This window comes from Sinocyclocheilus anshuiensis, unplaced genomic scaffold (genome assembly GCF_001515605.1).
Source record: "Sinocyclocheilus anshuiensis isolate Anshui unplaced genomic scaffold, SAMN03320099.WGS_v1.1 scaffold391, whole genome shotgun sequence".
Lineage (NCBI taxonomy): Eukaryota > Metazoa > Chordata > Actinopteri > Cypriniformes > Cyprinidae > Sinocyclocheilus > Sinocyclocheilus anshuiensis.
The window spans coordinates 175,832-190,186 of record NW_015548229.1 but is presented as its reverse complement, the minus strand read 5'-3'; the positions used below and the strand labels follow the sequence as shown (position 1 = coordinate 190,186).

The 14,355-nt window shown below is 35.5% G+C and overlaps 3 protein-coding genes across 3 annotated transcripts in view; all 3 read right to left on the bottom strand.

Moving 5' to 3' along the window:
- The window catches only part of LOC107654547 (pancreatic secretory granule membrane major glycoprotein GP2-like), a 7,249-nt gene extending 966 nt beyond the window's left edge, over positions 1 to 6,283 (bottom strand). Inside the window, 9 exon segments of the mRNA XM_016441669.1 lie at positions 677 to 919; positions 1,027 to 1,181; positions 1,302 to 1,486; positions 1,603 to 1,755; positions 2,514 to 2,912; positions 3,656 to 4,063; positions 4,273 to 4,341; positions 4,449 to 4,832; positions 6,235 to 6,283. Coding sequence (XP_016297155.1) covers positions 677 to 919; positions 1,027 to 1,181; positions 1,302 to 1,486; positions 1,603 to 1,755; positions 2,514 to 2,912; positions 3,656 to 4,063; positions 4,273 to 4,341; positions 4,449 to 4,832; positions 6,235 to 6,283 — 2,045 coding nt within the window.
- Positions 6,284 to 8,580: 2,297 nt separating this feature from the next.
- On the bottom strand, positions 8,581 to 13,662 carry LOC107654546 (uromodulin-like). The gene is made up of 9 exons (XM_016441668.1): positions 13,484 to 13,662; positions 10,482 to 10,621; positions 10,220 to 10,404; positions 9,948 to 10,102; positions 9,602 to 9,844; positions 9,296 to 9,458; positions 8,921 to 9,023; positions 8,814 to 8,847; positions 8,581 to 8,698 (listed from the first exon to the last, which is right to left on the bottom strand). Exons 1-9 carry the CDS (start codon positions 13,660 to 13,662, stop codon positions 8,581 to 8,583), a joined length of 1,320 nt encoding a protein of 439 aa, XP_016297154.1.
- Positions 13,663 to 14,083: 421 nt separating this feature from the next.
- Positions 14,084 to 14,355, bottom strand: part of LOC107654554 (ATP-binding cassette sub-family A member 5-like) — a 27,128-nt gene continuing 26,856 nt past the window's right edge. The window contains 1 exon segment of the mRNA XM_016441679.1: positions 14,084 to 14,349. Coding sequence (XP_016297165.1) covers positions 14,191 to 14,349 — 159 coding nt within the window. The 3' untranslated portion in view covers positions 14,084 to 14,190.

The window sequence follows — 14,355 nt, the reverse complement described above, 5'->3', positions numbered from 1 at the left end:
AACAAAAGTGTTGCGTTTATAATTTTGTTCAGTGTATATATACACGTATATATATACATACATGTGTGTGTGCGTATATATATATATATATATATATATCATAACTTCTAAATGTATAATGTGTGTGTGTACCTGTTTTTCTATTCTGGTGTGGACTTAAACCTGAATACACACAGACTCATGGGGACTCATGTCACGGTGGGGACCTAAATTGAGGTCCCCACGGGTAAACAAGCTAATAAATCACACAGAATGAAGTTTTTTGAAAATCTAAAAATGCAGAAAGTTTCCTGTAAGGGGTAGGTTTAGGTGTAGGGTTGGTGTAGGGTGATAGAATATACGGCCTGTACAGTAGAAAAACTATTACGCCTATGGAGCATCCCCACAAGGATAGCAAACCAGACGTGTGTGTGTGTGTGTGTAGTTTTATAATCAAAAAAGTGTGGACACTAAAGGAATCTGAGAAAAAAAAAACATAAAATGCCTTGGTACATTTCTGTTGTTAGTGTGTTCAGTGCTGAAATTTAAAGTTGAATTTAAAACAAATGATTTCAATCACTTTTATTTTGGTTAATATATATATATTATAAATATAAATAAATAAATAAATTATATATAACTAAATATGAGTTCTTGTGAAAATAAAATAACATGAAATAAAATAAACATGGTTTACATGTCAACAATGAGGTCCCAGCGGAGAGGGTAATGAGGATCATTCACAGGTGTAGCCCAACACGTGTCAATCACTGAGGCAAACTGACGGCTGTCAACTCCATCAACACGAACTTCCACAAATATGTGTTCATTCAGCTCTGCGTTCACACTACCAGTGAAGGGGTGGGAGAATTCAGCATCCTGATATGAAATCATCCTGACCTGATATGTCCCTTGAGCAGCAGGAAGGTTCATGTGCACACTGCACAGTGCTGTTGAAATAACAGACAAATAATCAGAAATTTAGAGACTCCTGGTTCTATTTATGTATTTAGAAATTATTTATTCTTAATAATAGGTGTGTCTCACTTCTCCAGAGGATTGATGTCTGTGGAGAGTATTTGGGTTTGTAAGTAAACACAGCTGAAAGGAAGCTTGAGAATTCTTTCCCTGCTGATGTGATGCCCAACTAAGTTTGGCTCCCCCACAATAAAGTTCTCATAGATTAAGTGGGTGCTATTGGCCTGTAGGGACATATTATTTGAATAGTTGTACTTTAAGGGACTTTTTAAAGAACTATAAAATAATTAAAAAAGGATTTGTTGTTCTTTTGACCTATCAAGGATGTACATAATGAATCCTACCACAAGATTTGTGCCACAGATGTGGTCATTGTTGTCAAAATAGAACTCCACTCTGTCGTTCCAGACTGTTCCTCTGCAGCTGGGGTCATTGAGGTGTAAAATGTCAGAAGGAAAACCAGCCTCAAAGAGCTGACAGCGAGACAGAGACATGGAGCCAGAGCTGCTTTCACAGGTTTTAATTAAATCTGAGAGAGAAAATACCCAAGAGAATGTTAGCAGTGTTAAAAAATAAATAAATAAAATAATTAATGATGAACATATACAGTATATATTTGAAATGTTGTTGTGGATTGAGTCGAACCAAAGGAGTCATGCTGAGGTCTGTGATGATTTTCCTTGCAGGAACAGCCGTAAACACCATGTTTCTCTTCACACCGTTCATTCTCAGTGCAGTTGAGCTCATGACAGGAGTCTCCTTCACCGAAGAGGAGAACAACAGGACTAATGAGAAACGCTGGGGCAAACTTTAAGCTTGTTTTAGTGGTGTTTGAGGGCATGTTTTCATATTTTAGCCATAGTTTTGTGAGAACATGTCATGTAGTCACACAAGATGTTTCACAGGAACATAAAGCATATAGTGCCATGACAAGATAAAAATCATGTAAACATATAAAAATACTTTACCACCGTGTGTGTGTGTGTGTGTGTTATTTTATCTCACTTAGCATATGTTTGTTTGTTTGTTTTTTTTTTTAATAACAAAAAATGTTTTTGATAGCTTGAGTTTCAGTTTTAGTCTGTGTGTGTGTGTGTGTGTGTGTGTGTGTTATTTTATCTCACTTAGCATATGTTTGTTTGTTTTTTCAATAACAAAAAATGTTTTTGATAGCTTGAGTTTCAGTTTTAGTTATTGATAATAACCCTGATACAGTGATGATGAGTTAAGGTTTGTGATATTTGATATGGTGAAAATGTACATATTAATGTCAATTACAGACAGACAGACACAGACACACACACAACATTAAAAGACTGTAATCTTTGAGTCTACCTGCACAATATAGTGCCATGACAAACTCAAATCTCCAATGAACATATGACGTGAAATACTTTACCACTGGATTCTGTGAGTAGGATTGCCTCGGTTGCTGTTGTGTACACTGATGTCTGGGTAAGGTCTGGGACAAATAATTATACATTGCTGTCAGTCTATTTTTTTAATTATTTTTCTTAATATTATATATTAAAAAGAACACAACACAATGTGTCTACCTGCACAGTAAGCTGAACAGTATAGTGGTCTGACAAACTCATACACATAATAGTTTCCTGGACAACCTTTGACTCGTATGGGAGGAGATTTGTAACCACAGCAGTCATTCCATGTGGAAGCGCACACTTGTCGTGTGACTACTCCATCTGCCAGCTGTGGGTGAGGGCCATTGAGCCAGAGTGGGGAATTAGTGCCACACATGCCACTACTGACACATGAATCTGGCATCTGGACACTCTGACCATTGTAGAACAGCCTGTACCAGCCGTTCCAGTTGACATCATAATCACATCTTGCATTACTGAAATTAGTCACAGGTATAGTATTTGCCCTCCATGGCTCATCCCGACTGTTATAACTGTAGCAGGGGTCAAAACTTGGTGGACTGGTGAGAACCACTGTTAAGGAAAATGAAAGAGAATACATAGTTATTCGTTACTCATAGCAAGTTGCTAGTTGTCACAAGGTCTATATATCAGTAGTCATGTGGTTCTGTAGACATATGTGTATTTGCTCCAGCAGTGGTTTTGTAAATTGATTTCAAACACCAAGACTTTCGGGTATACTGAATAAATTTTATATGCCTACAAAAAAAAAAAAAAAACGACAGCATGTGCTTGAGAAAACTAGATCATGTATACATAAAAAAATGAAATGATAACATGCACACTCAGATGTCACTTTAGTGGCGCCGTAATTGTATATGTAATTTTAAACACTTCATAAACTACAATAACAACTGGACAAAAACAAAACAATGGATTACATTTCACGGTTTAATAATTGATTTACTGTTCAAATCAGTGTTTTTATTGTTAAATAAAACTATTAAAATTATTTTCATTAATTGAAATATAAATTACTGAAATAAGTTTAAGCTTAAGTACTAAAATGACAAACTAAAACTGAAATAAAACAATAGAAATATCAAAAAATGAATAAAAATGACAAAAAGCACATAACAAAATTTCTAAAACTGAAAATATATATAAAAATAAAATATTCTAATATGAATAAATACTACAATAGTATATCAATTCCACTAAAATAACACTATTTAAATGTTCCTGAGAAGAGTATACTTTTATTTTGTGACAACATGCTAACAACTATTGTACAATATGAAGGAAATTGACTGCACCTGCACAATATGCAGGGGCTGGGATCATTCGATTTGGCCTTATAAGTTTGTAGACATAGTAATTTCCAGGACAAGCTTTGACTTGGATGGGGTTGGATCTGTAGTAACTGCACTCTTCGTAATCAGAGCCGTAGACTTCACGAGTAACAACTCCATCTTCTAGCTGAGGATGAGGGCCACCAAGCCAGAGTGAACTATAACCTCCACATGACATGTAACTGAAACACCACTCAGGCATCTGAGCACTCGATCCATTAATGAGGAGTCGATACCAGCCATCCCATTCAACATGAATGTCATCATATCCATATATGGTATTATGATGAAAAAAGAAATCATTTGGGCTTCTTTTTTGGTCGTCAAGAATGCTGTGGTCATAGCATGGGTCATCATCTGTGTCGGTTACAGCTGTTGAGATCAAACAAAAGAAACGACGTGAAAATCAGTGAGAATCAATACATATTCCACATGATGGTTATAGTTACAAATTGCATACAAATTGATGTTACTCTTTCAAAATTCTAATGAACTTAAAAATGTAAAGAGCCCCAATTAGGCATAGCTAGACGCATTACATCTACTCAACTGGGACTCAGTTTGACTCTATGTCAACCTACGCAAAGTCTTGTCGAATGCGGTCACAGCTGAAGTTGTAATGGAAGCTGTTGGTGATATGGTGCTGACATCTGAAAGAAGGCAATTTGAAGAAGACTTAAAGAATAAAGACTTATTTAAAGAATAAAGAAATAATCCAAAGGTTATTTAGTGGAAAAAAATAGGGGATACACTGTACCTATACAGTAACTTGAACACCAGGATTGATTTACAAATTCATACACATAGTAATTGCCTGGACAGGCTTTGTCCCTGATGGGTAAACTGACAAATTCACAGCAGCCTGCATCACCAGTCCCACAGATGCCCATGGTCACCACTCCATCTTCTATCTTAGGATGAGGACCATTGAGCCACAGACTGTAGAATCCATTACAGCTGTACAAATTAACGCAGGTCTCTGGCATTCGGATGTCCATTCCATTGTAGAAAAGTCGGTACCAGCCATTCCAGGAGAACTATTCCTCAAAAATGAATGTTCCACTTTCATTTGTGGCTCTCCAGGGACGATCCAGATACTGATAGTTGAAACAAGGATCATTGGTGAGGCTGTTGAAAGCAACTGTTAAGGAGGAAAAATATTGTTAGTTCTTTATTGAGATCAAAACAACTACTGACAGCGTTTATTTGCATTTTTTTCCACCGGATTCAATAAAGAAATGATTTGACTATTTCAGTGCATTTAGCGCATGGTTAAATTGGATTTCATGAGTTTGGTGAAAAAGACACAAGTTTTGCACTGAAATACCACATGTTAAAGTGCTGTGAATGTTAATGAATTTGCCCCACAATTTTCAGAGCAAATTTGATTCAGAATTATATCCTAGATGCACAATAATGTAGCATGAGCATCTCAAGTCTAACAGGCTAATAAGCATATTTCATAATAATGATAAAAAAATATATAATTAAAACTAATATTAACCTTTCATACAGATATCTAAGATTTGTTTGTTTTTAAAAGAGGTCTCTAATAATCATCAAGCCTGCATTTATTTGATTAAAAAATAAGTAAAAACAGCAGTGTTGCAAAAATTACTATAAATAATAATTATATATATATATATTTTTTTTTTCTTTCCCAAATGTGTTTTATTCCAGCGATGGCAAAGCTGAATTTTCAGCAGCCATTATTCCAGTCACATGATCCTTTAGAAATCATTGTAATATACTGATTTGGTGCTCAATTATTAATAATCCTAATCTTATTATTATCAGTCTACCTAATCTATTTATTATCACTTATTATTATCAGTGTTGTGGAAATGGTGATACATTTTTTTGTTCAGGATTCTTTCATGAATAGAAAGAATCATTTACATGAAATATTATTATTTTGTAACATAAATCTCTTTAATGTCGCGGATCAATTTAATGAACCCTTGCTTTATAAATACTTAATTTTTTACTTTTTACTTAAAAATTTGGAATGCTATATCATGATTTCCACAAAAAAAAATTTTTTTTAAATATATACTTTTAACAATAATAATAATAAATGTTTCTTGAGCAGCAAATCAGCATATCAAAATGATTTCTGTAGGATCATGTGACACTGGAATAAGGACTACTGAAAATTCAGCTTTGATCACAGGAATACACTGCATTTTCAAAAGATATATTAACAAAGAAAATAGTTGATTTAAATTGTAATAGTATTTCACAATGCACCTGCACAGTATGAAGGCCCTTGGACTGACTCATCAGGTCTGACAAGTTTATAGACATAATAATCTCCTAGACAGGCTTTGATTTGGATGGGGGTGGATCTATAGTTGTCACACTCGCCCCTTGGATGATATCCCAGGACTTCACGGGTCACCACCCCCTCGTCAAGTTGTGGATGAGAACCATTGAGATACAGTGCAGCGTGCAGTGTGTCAAGCATCTTGTCAGTTCACTTATTTAATTGTGTGACAGATTCTTGGCCACATTTTGGTATTTTTTATAGGTGTGAAACTTACCATTATTCAGCAGCAGTAGTGTCACACAAAATGAGATTAGATACCTCATTGTTGCAAACTGCTCATGAAGACATCAAACCGATCTGTAAAAACAATATTCGTAATAATATAACACTATCAAGGTTAAACGTGATATTCCAAGTTCTAAATTAAAGTTTGGGAGGAGCTTTCATCTAATCCTGTCAATCAAAACACATGCATAACTGCAAAACCTTATCTATCATATAATAATCATATATTTACTTAACAGTGTGATCCATTGCATACAGCACATATGAACATTTCAACTTATCAAGCATGCAAATGCTTCTTCTCAGTGGCGATAAAAACTAGTAGTACTGAACCGATAGTATCGATAAAAGTAATAGTATCGAGGCACAGATTATTTTAAATCACACAACTACACCGAATTTAAAATATAAAATATGACAATATGTAAACTCTTTGAATAATTTTGTTATTCTGCCAAATTTTGTGCCATTTAGAAGATGATTTCTAAACACAGACAGGATTGTATCGTTCTGTTTAGCACATATTTATAAAATCTACATCTTCACGGCAACAATAACAGAATTTGCCGAACAATTCATCAGTATGCAAGGATAAAAAGAAAAGAAAAAGTACACAATAATGCAAAATGATTGTTGTATAATAATCTATATCAAAAGATGACTGAAAGAATGAGTGGAGCCAGATGAGGTGAACTTTACCTGAGATGAAATGCTGCTGCAGAGTACATTAGGGTGATTGTCTCTTCAACAGTTCAAACTAAATACAGTGATGTTGAACTATAGGTTTAAGATTCTTATTATTTTTAAATGGTAGGCGGACCATGGCTGGACCTATTTCTCAGCAATACTTCAAACAAGTGTTTTTCCATGTCTTACCATACCATAAATTCTCCTCACTCAACAATAGGTTATGGTATGTGTTTTGACAGATTCTTCAGCCGACCAAATAACCTTTACAAATATATAAAATGGGGAATTTTGACACTTTAAGTGGTATGCTGGTAAGACACTTTATTTCACAATCTAACTGGCGTTTTTCTATTACCCTAACAATAGGCATGTATTGTTTGTAGAGTGAGTCCTATTTTCTAGCAGTTTTTAGCAGTATTTTTATGGCACTGCTGCCGTTTAGTTTGATATTTATTCATTGAGCAACTTACAAATGAGGAAAATCACAAGCAATTTAACTTGTATTAGAAGCTAACAGTATTCATTGTACATGCCAACTTTAATGTAACTTTAATAAGTAACTTTAATGTGCAAGCGAGACACACATACTAAAGCTTGAAATGTCAATAGCAAGAAAGTCCCTTTTCGATATTTGTTCCCTTGCTTTTGTTTCCAGCCTTTGCCTAGTAAATTCAAACTGGCAAATGTGTAAAGAATCAGTGGTACTTCATGTTAGTATTAACAAATGAGTGTGTGAAACAATTAAATCATTATGTTAATTAGTTCTAAGTTGTTTGTATCAGTAAAGAATGAAGAGAAACCAATCATCTATGTTAATTATTTTTTTGTAACATATACAAGAACACTAAGAAAAGTTTCTATTCCACTAACATACGTCAGAAAAAAATGCTGCAAAACAGCTTTTGACCTATAAAATGTCTCTGTGAGTGTATATAGCTGATTTACTTGGTTTATGAAAGGATGTAGCCCAAGCCTGACTCAGTACAAATAATACCTTAGCTAACTACAGTGTAACACTCAATAGTAAAAACTAAATCACTCTCAAACACAGAGCAATGACAAATATCTCATCAAAAACAAAGAGCAAATCAGTTTAATGAGATTAGTTTATTGAGATTATTTAAAGGTGGGGTAAGCGATTTCTGGTAGCCAATGTTGACATAGGCCTTCCACTGCTTGAGTTCTCTCCAGCGCTGGAAAGCTGATCCGATATTTACACGGGTCCTACTTCTTGCCTTATGCCTTCTTTTGTTCCGCAGACGTTATCCTCTTTTGTTTTTTATCCGCCATCTCTATCTTTCTGTCGCTCGGCTCGGCTAATGTCCGTCCCGTGCACTGAACGCTCTCTCCTCCACATCATGAGTAGACACACCCCTTACTGCTGATTGGCTACAAGTTTGTTTTGCTATTCGGCCCGAATCAGTTTTCTAAAGCGTTTTTGAAAAATAGCTTACCCCACCTTTAATATCGTTTATCCTCACAATAGTAATTAGACTGTTTGATTTATAAAATATTATAAAGGATATATTGTGATTTTCTAATCACCCAAAGATCACATTTATAGAAAGCTTGTAACAGTTTGAGATCAGTGGCACATTCGTTGAGAAAGAGATAAGACTAGATGTGTAAAACATTAGGGTGATTCTTAGTGGAAATAATCTAGAAGAATATCAGGAAACTCATCAGAGAAATAAGTGATATAGTCAGAGAACACAACAGGCAAGGAGCCCTGGATACTAGCACTTGGCGTGGCACCGGTGTATCTGGGAACAGAAATTACACAGCAGTCAGTTAATTGATTGTGCAAGCAGCACTTCAAGAGTGCTGATATTTATTTAACAGCCCTTTTTATTTTTTGCATCATTCCTATGCATCCACTTGTTCCAGACCAGAGTATGTGAGGGTTGTGGAACTACAGCACTCGTGATATTGCTGAATTAAAATATACATAAACAGTATATATATATTTTTTTTTCATAAGTTACCTTTGTTACTGTCAGACCACATCAACGGACCAAGGGATATGGAAGTACTGTTATGGAAGTCCAGAGATCTGCCCTCTCTATGGTGGTGTTCAGAGTCACAGTGCTAAAAACAGATGAAAAGACAACCAATTTGTTTCAATTTCGAGTTATTGTCAGTGGTGTCAACCAATGGGTTCAGGTTTTGCTAGTCAGCATGGCCCCATCAGCCCATACTGGTAGATGTTGTAACTGCTTTATAACAATAGGAAACAAATAGCATCTTTCTCCATTGACAGTTGCGCAAAAGTAAAATTGACAACATTTACTAATAAAAACATGTCCATGTCCATGTGAAAACTCTGAAGCATTTTATTACTTATTAATTTGTACAGTCACCACCGAGCAGTGATTGTCTGTCAGAAGGCAAAGGTGAATAGCGCAGTGCAGGTAAACCTTGGTGGAGTTTGCAGTGAAGATAAACATCTCAAAGGAGAAACGGCTGGATGTGGAAACACCATTCTGCAGCAACTCCACTGTATCGTCATTTGGATTGGGACACCTGAGCATTTTGGAACAGTATAATAAAGATTATAAAAAAAATATTAAAAAAAAAAAAAAAAAAAAAAAAGATTTACTAGGTTGACGGTTTGCACAATACAAATACTAAGTGAAGACAAACAATCAAACAAAACATGGACTTGCCTGTCAATGATGAGGTCCCAGCGGAGAGGGTAATGAGGATCATTCACAGGTGTAGCCCAACACGTGTCAATCACTGAGGCAAACTGACGGCTGTCAACTCCATCAACACGAACTTCCACAAATATGTGTTCATTCAGCTCTGCGTTCACACTACCAGTGAAGGGGTGGGAGAATTCAGCATCCTGATATGAAATCATCCTGACCTGATATGTCCCTTGAGCAGCAGGAAGGTTCATGTGCACACTGCACAGTGCTGTTGAAATAATTTTACATGATATGTTTCCACTACAAACAAGTATAATTAATAGTTTCAGTTAGTAAGCTGGCTAAAGTTAATGTGTCCCACTTCTCCAGAGGATTGATGTCTGTGGAGAGTATTTGGGTTTGTAAGTAAACACAGCTGAAAGGAAGCTTGAGAATTCTTTCCCTGCTGATGTGATGCCCAACTAAGTTTGGCTCCCCCACAATAAAGTTCTCATAGATTAAGTGGGTGCTATTGGCCTGTAGGGACATATTATTTGAATAGTTGTACTTTAAGGGACTTTTTAAAGAACTATAAAATAATTAAAGGATTTGTTGTTCTTTTGACCTATCAAGGATGTACATAATGAATCCTACCACAAGATTTGTGCCACAGATGTGGTCATTGTTGTCAAAATAGAACTCCACTCTGTCGTTCCAGACTGTTCCTCTGCAGCTGGGGTCATTGAGGTGTAAAATGTCAGAAGGAAACCCAGCCTCAAAGAGCTGACAGCGAGACAGAGACATGGAGCCAGAGCTGCTTTCACAGGTTTCAATGAAATCTGAGAGAGAAAATACCCAAGAGAATGTCAAAAACAAAAACATAATCAATGAAACATTGTTGTGGAATGAGTCAAACCAAAAGAGTCATGCTGAAGTCCGTGATGATTTTCCTTGCAGGAACAGCCGTAAACACCATGTTTCTCTTCACACCGTTCACTCTCAGTGCAGTTGAGCTCATGACAGGAGTCTCCTTCACCGAAGAGGAGAACAACAGGACTAATGACAAAAGTTGGGGCATATATAAAACACATATTAATACACTGCATACCATAATAAATAGTAAGCATTTTAAAGATTTTAAATGCTATAGAGAAAAAAAAATGTAGGCAGCAGCACAACCATTTTCACCATTGATTGATAATAAGAAATGTTACTTGATCACCAAATCGGTGATCTTGATCACAAATATTAGAATGATTTCTGAAGGATCATGTGACACTCAAGACTGGAGTAATGATGCTGGAAATTCAGCTTTGCATCACAGGAATAAATTACATTTAAAAAGCATTAAAATAGAAAACAGTTATTTTAAATTGTACAAATATTTCAAATATATCTGAATGCATTACTAAATTTCTGTAGTCATCACTGCCAGGTAAAACCTCAAACCAGACATTAAATACCTTGAGCAGAACAGACCGACTGATTGATTTTAATTAGTTTTTAAACCCATTTTGCAGCAATCAATCAAAAACATGCAACTTATTCAGACCCACTAGTCCAAAAATTAACAACATCCTGAATACAATTTATTTTCAAACAGAATTTTTGCATACAAAGGGCAGTAAATGGGCACTAGGGGAAGAGAGTGCAAAGCGTTCTAGATTATATATTTGTGGCTACATTGTACTGCAAGACACATCTGAGTTCACAACAGACAACATTAATATTGCAGTTTGCAATGACACCGTCTACATAATGCAATAAATACTCACACGCACAAGTATTCATATATTGCACTTTGGAGGAAATAAAGGTATTGGTTAAATAGACGTTAGATAGTGTTCAATATAATCATCCCATTCCAACCCAGTCCAGCAAAGACTAAACTGGTCAGTGTTAAATGTTACAGAAAATGTTATACATTACAGGTTAAATGTGCAAAAATTACAATTATATCCCCTTAAAAATTCACTGTGTCTGCTGTGCATGTCAACCATAATTTCTCTATTATAAGGACATCTTTTTGTTCCTGAAGGAAATCTTTTCAGTACTTTAGATGCTACAGAGGTTGAATTGTGTGCCCCTAAAAATAAGACAATGCAAACAAGAGTTTGATTAACTGTAAATCAAACTGTAAGATGAAGCCAAAAAAAATAAATAAATACAAATAAAATATAGTCCACATAACATGCCAACTTGGCATTGATTACAATTTTTGAGGACTGTTCCAAACAACACTATACAACCTTTCACATTCAGCTAGGGTTAAATGTCAGAGTATAATCAGAAAAATAAAAACCATCAACAGATTTGCTCAAGAGTAACCATGAAACACCTAGCAAACATCTTTTAGAAGTTCTACCAACAAGAGAACCAGCACTTGGGGAGGAGTTCCTCATACCAACAAACGGTTCAGCATAGTCATCGCTCAGAGCAGAATAAAGAAACATCTGCTGGACAAAGAAAATCAGGAATTCACAAGAAAAACGCACCAAGTGAAAACACATGTTTGTAGAGTTCTGAAATGAAAACACTTCCTGTTGAGAGTAGAATACATTAGTGTATTAGCTTCAATACTTCAACCTATATGTGACCCTGGACGACAAAACCAGTCACAAGTGTCAAATTTTCTAAATTGAGATTTATACATCATCTGAAAGCTGAATACATACGCTTTCTATTGATGTATGTTTGTTAGGATAGGACAATATTTGGCCAAGATACAACTATTTGAAAATCTGGAATCTGAGGCTGCAAATAAAAATTCTAAATATTGAGAAAAACACCTTTAAAGTTGTCCAAATGAAGTTCTTAGCAATGCATATTACTAATCAAAAATTATGTTTTGATATATTTACGGCAGGAAATTTACAAAATATCTTCATGGAACATGATCTTTACTTAATATCCTTATGGTTTTTGGCAAAAAAGAAAAATCTATAATTTTGACCCATACAATGTATTTTTGGCTATTGCTACAAATATACCCGTGCAACTTATGACTGGTTTTGTGGTCCAGGGTCACATATAAAGAAAAATGAGAAGGGCAGCTCACTCACGCTATTAAAGAATAACTTTAATTGGTAATACTTTACAATAATGTTTAATTAGTTAACATTAATGAATGCAAGTTTTGTTCATAACAAATAAATCCATTAAACCAAAATGCTTTTAAAAATATGAATGAAAAATGTTAAGAAAACTAAACATGGGGATTAATAAAGTGAGATTAATAAAAGGCTGTAAAACTGTCATTAATTGTCATTAGCTATTGCATTAACTAATGTACAGAACCTTATTTTAAAGTATTACCCAATTAAGGCTTAAAAAAAAAAACGTAATACTGTGCCTGTAGTTTAGAATTTTTTTGGAAATTGACTCGAGTTGACTCTTGAAAGGCATTCTCCAATGTGCCACACAGAGAAATCAATTTTAGGATTGTACATATTATTAGCAAACAAAAAGAGAGGTGATCATTTAATAATTTTTACATTTAAACAAAAATATTCTAAAAGGTACAAAAAGACGGACCCTCTTGAATGAGAACCAACCAACTTAAAATCATTCTGGTGCCCAAAATCTCCCAAAATTGAAGACTTACACTAGATACGTTAAACCCACATCAAATGCTTTTCTATAAAACGTCACCCACTGTACATTCAAGGCTCACGGTTCCTACAGTATCATTACTTCTGTTAACAAAAAAAAAAATAATAATAAAAGACCTCACTCAGCAGTATGCGACTAATCTGGAGTGCTACATGGTTTGGTGCGGAATGAGAGAACTACATTCTTAAGCTACTGATTTTAAACATTAAAACTGCTCCTAAAGGAAGGCCACCTGATGACGAGGTGGAAAAAGGTATGACAGAGAGAAGTTCTACTTCATCTTGATTAACCTACTAGCTTACTCACTGTGAGTGCTTAGCCCTGTTTTTCTTTGGAGAGCTCTGTGTGAAAGCCTGAAACACGTGCTGGTGTTTGAGAAAGGAGTCTTGTGGATCTCCCGTGTGCAGCAGAGACAGAAGAGGCTTCATGCACCAGCAGGGCCGCTCTGCCCTAAAAAGGGTTACAAGAAACGAGAGCAGCCCCATACATGCTGGTAAATCTCAGTGTTAATGCTGCCTGAAAGTTTACACATAGCTGTAATGAGATTCTGCCGCATGAAAACTTACTTTAAAACAGCACACATAGATAACGTTAGATAGCCATACACACAGAGACGCAAGTTTATATCCCATGCTACAGACACCAAAAAGCAGTTTTGGTGTCGATGTGAGTGAGACTTTGGTAATAATGTGGAACCTGCTCCATGCAATTAATTTCCAAGTGACTGACATAGTGTATATGGAAACAACAGAACGGTGTGTTTGATATACATCAGGTGAACGGAAGATATAAGAATTTACAGAGAGTGAGAATTTAAAAAATAAAATCTCTTCATTAAAAACAAATGACAACAACAAAAAGAACTGCCAAGTCTTGCTCGGCATTAACAGCTCACACTCAAGTCACATGTCATTCAGGCTCTTAAGGCAAAGGACGGCACATGCAGAGCGATACAGAGAAACAAAGGAAAAAAGAAGGGTACAACTCTTCAGGGAAAGCTGGACAGGATTGGCTCATAGCTGGTGTACTATGCTGTCAGCGTGATTGATGGATACAGGGCCGTCTTGTCTCAGTCTCTGCCATTGAAAAGTCGTGCTAAGTGATCCGACCGCCTCTTCTTCGTTCTCTTGCTCTTTAGCGAACTCCATGAAAACCTGCAAAATGGGTATACACTTACA

Coding starts and splice junctions, on each gene's coding strand:
- LOC107654546 (XM_016441668.1), bottom strand. CDS start 13,662: ATGGGGCTGCTCTCGTTTCTTGTAACCCTTTTTAGGGCAGAGCGGCCC. Junction 10,405..10,481: donor ACTTCAGCATGACTCTTTTG/GTTTGACTCATT, acceptor TTTCTCTCTCAG/ATTTCATTGAAACCTGTGAA. Junction 9,024..9,295: donor CAGACAATCACTGCTCGGTG/GTGACTGTACAA, acceptor ATCTGTTTTTAG/CACTGTGACTCTGAACACCA.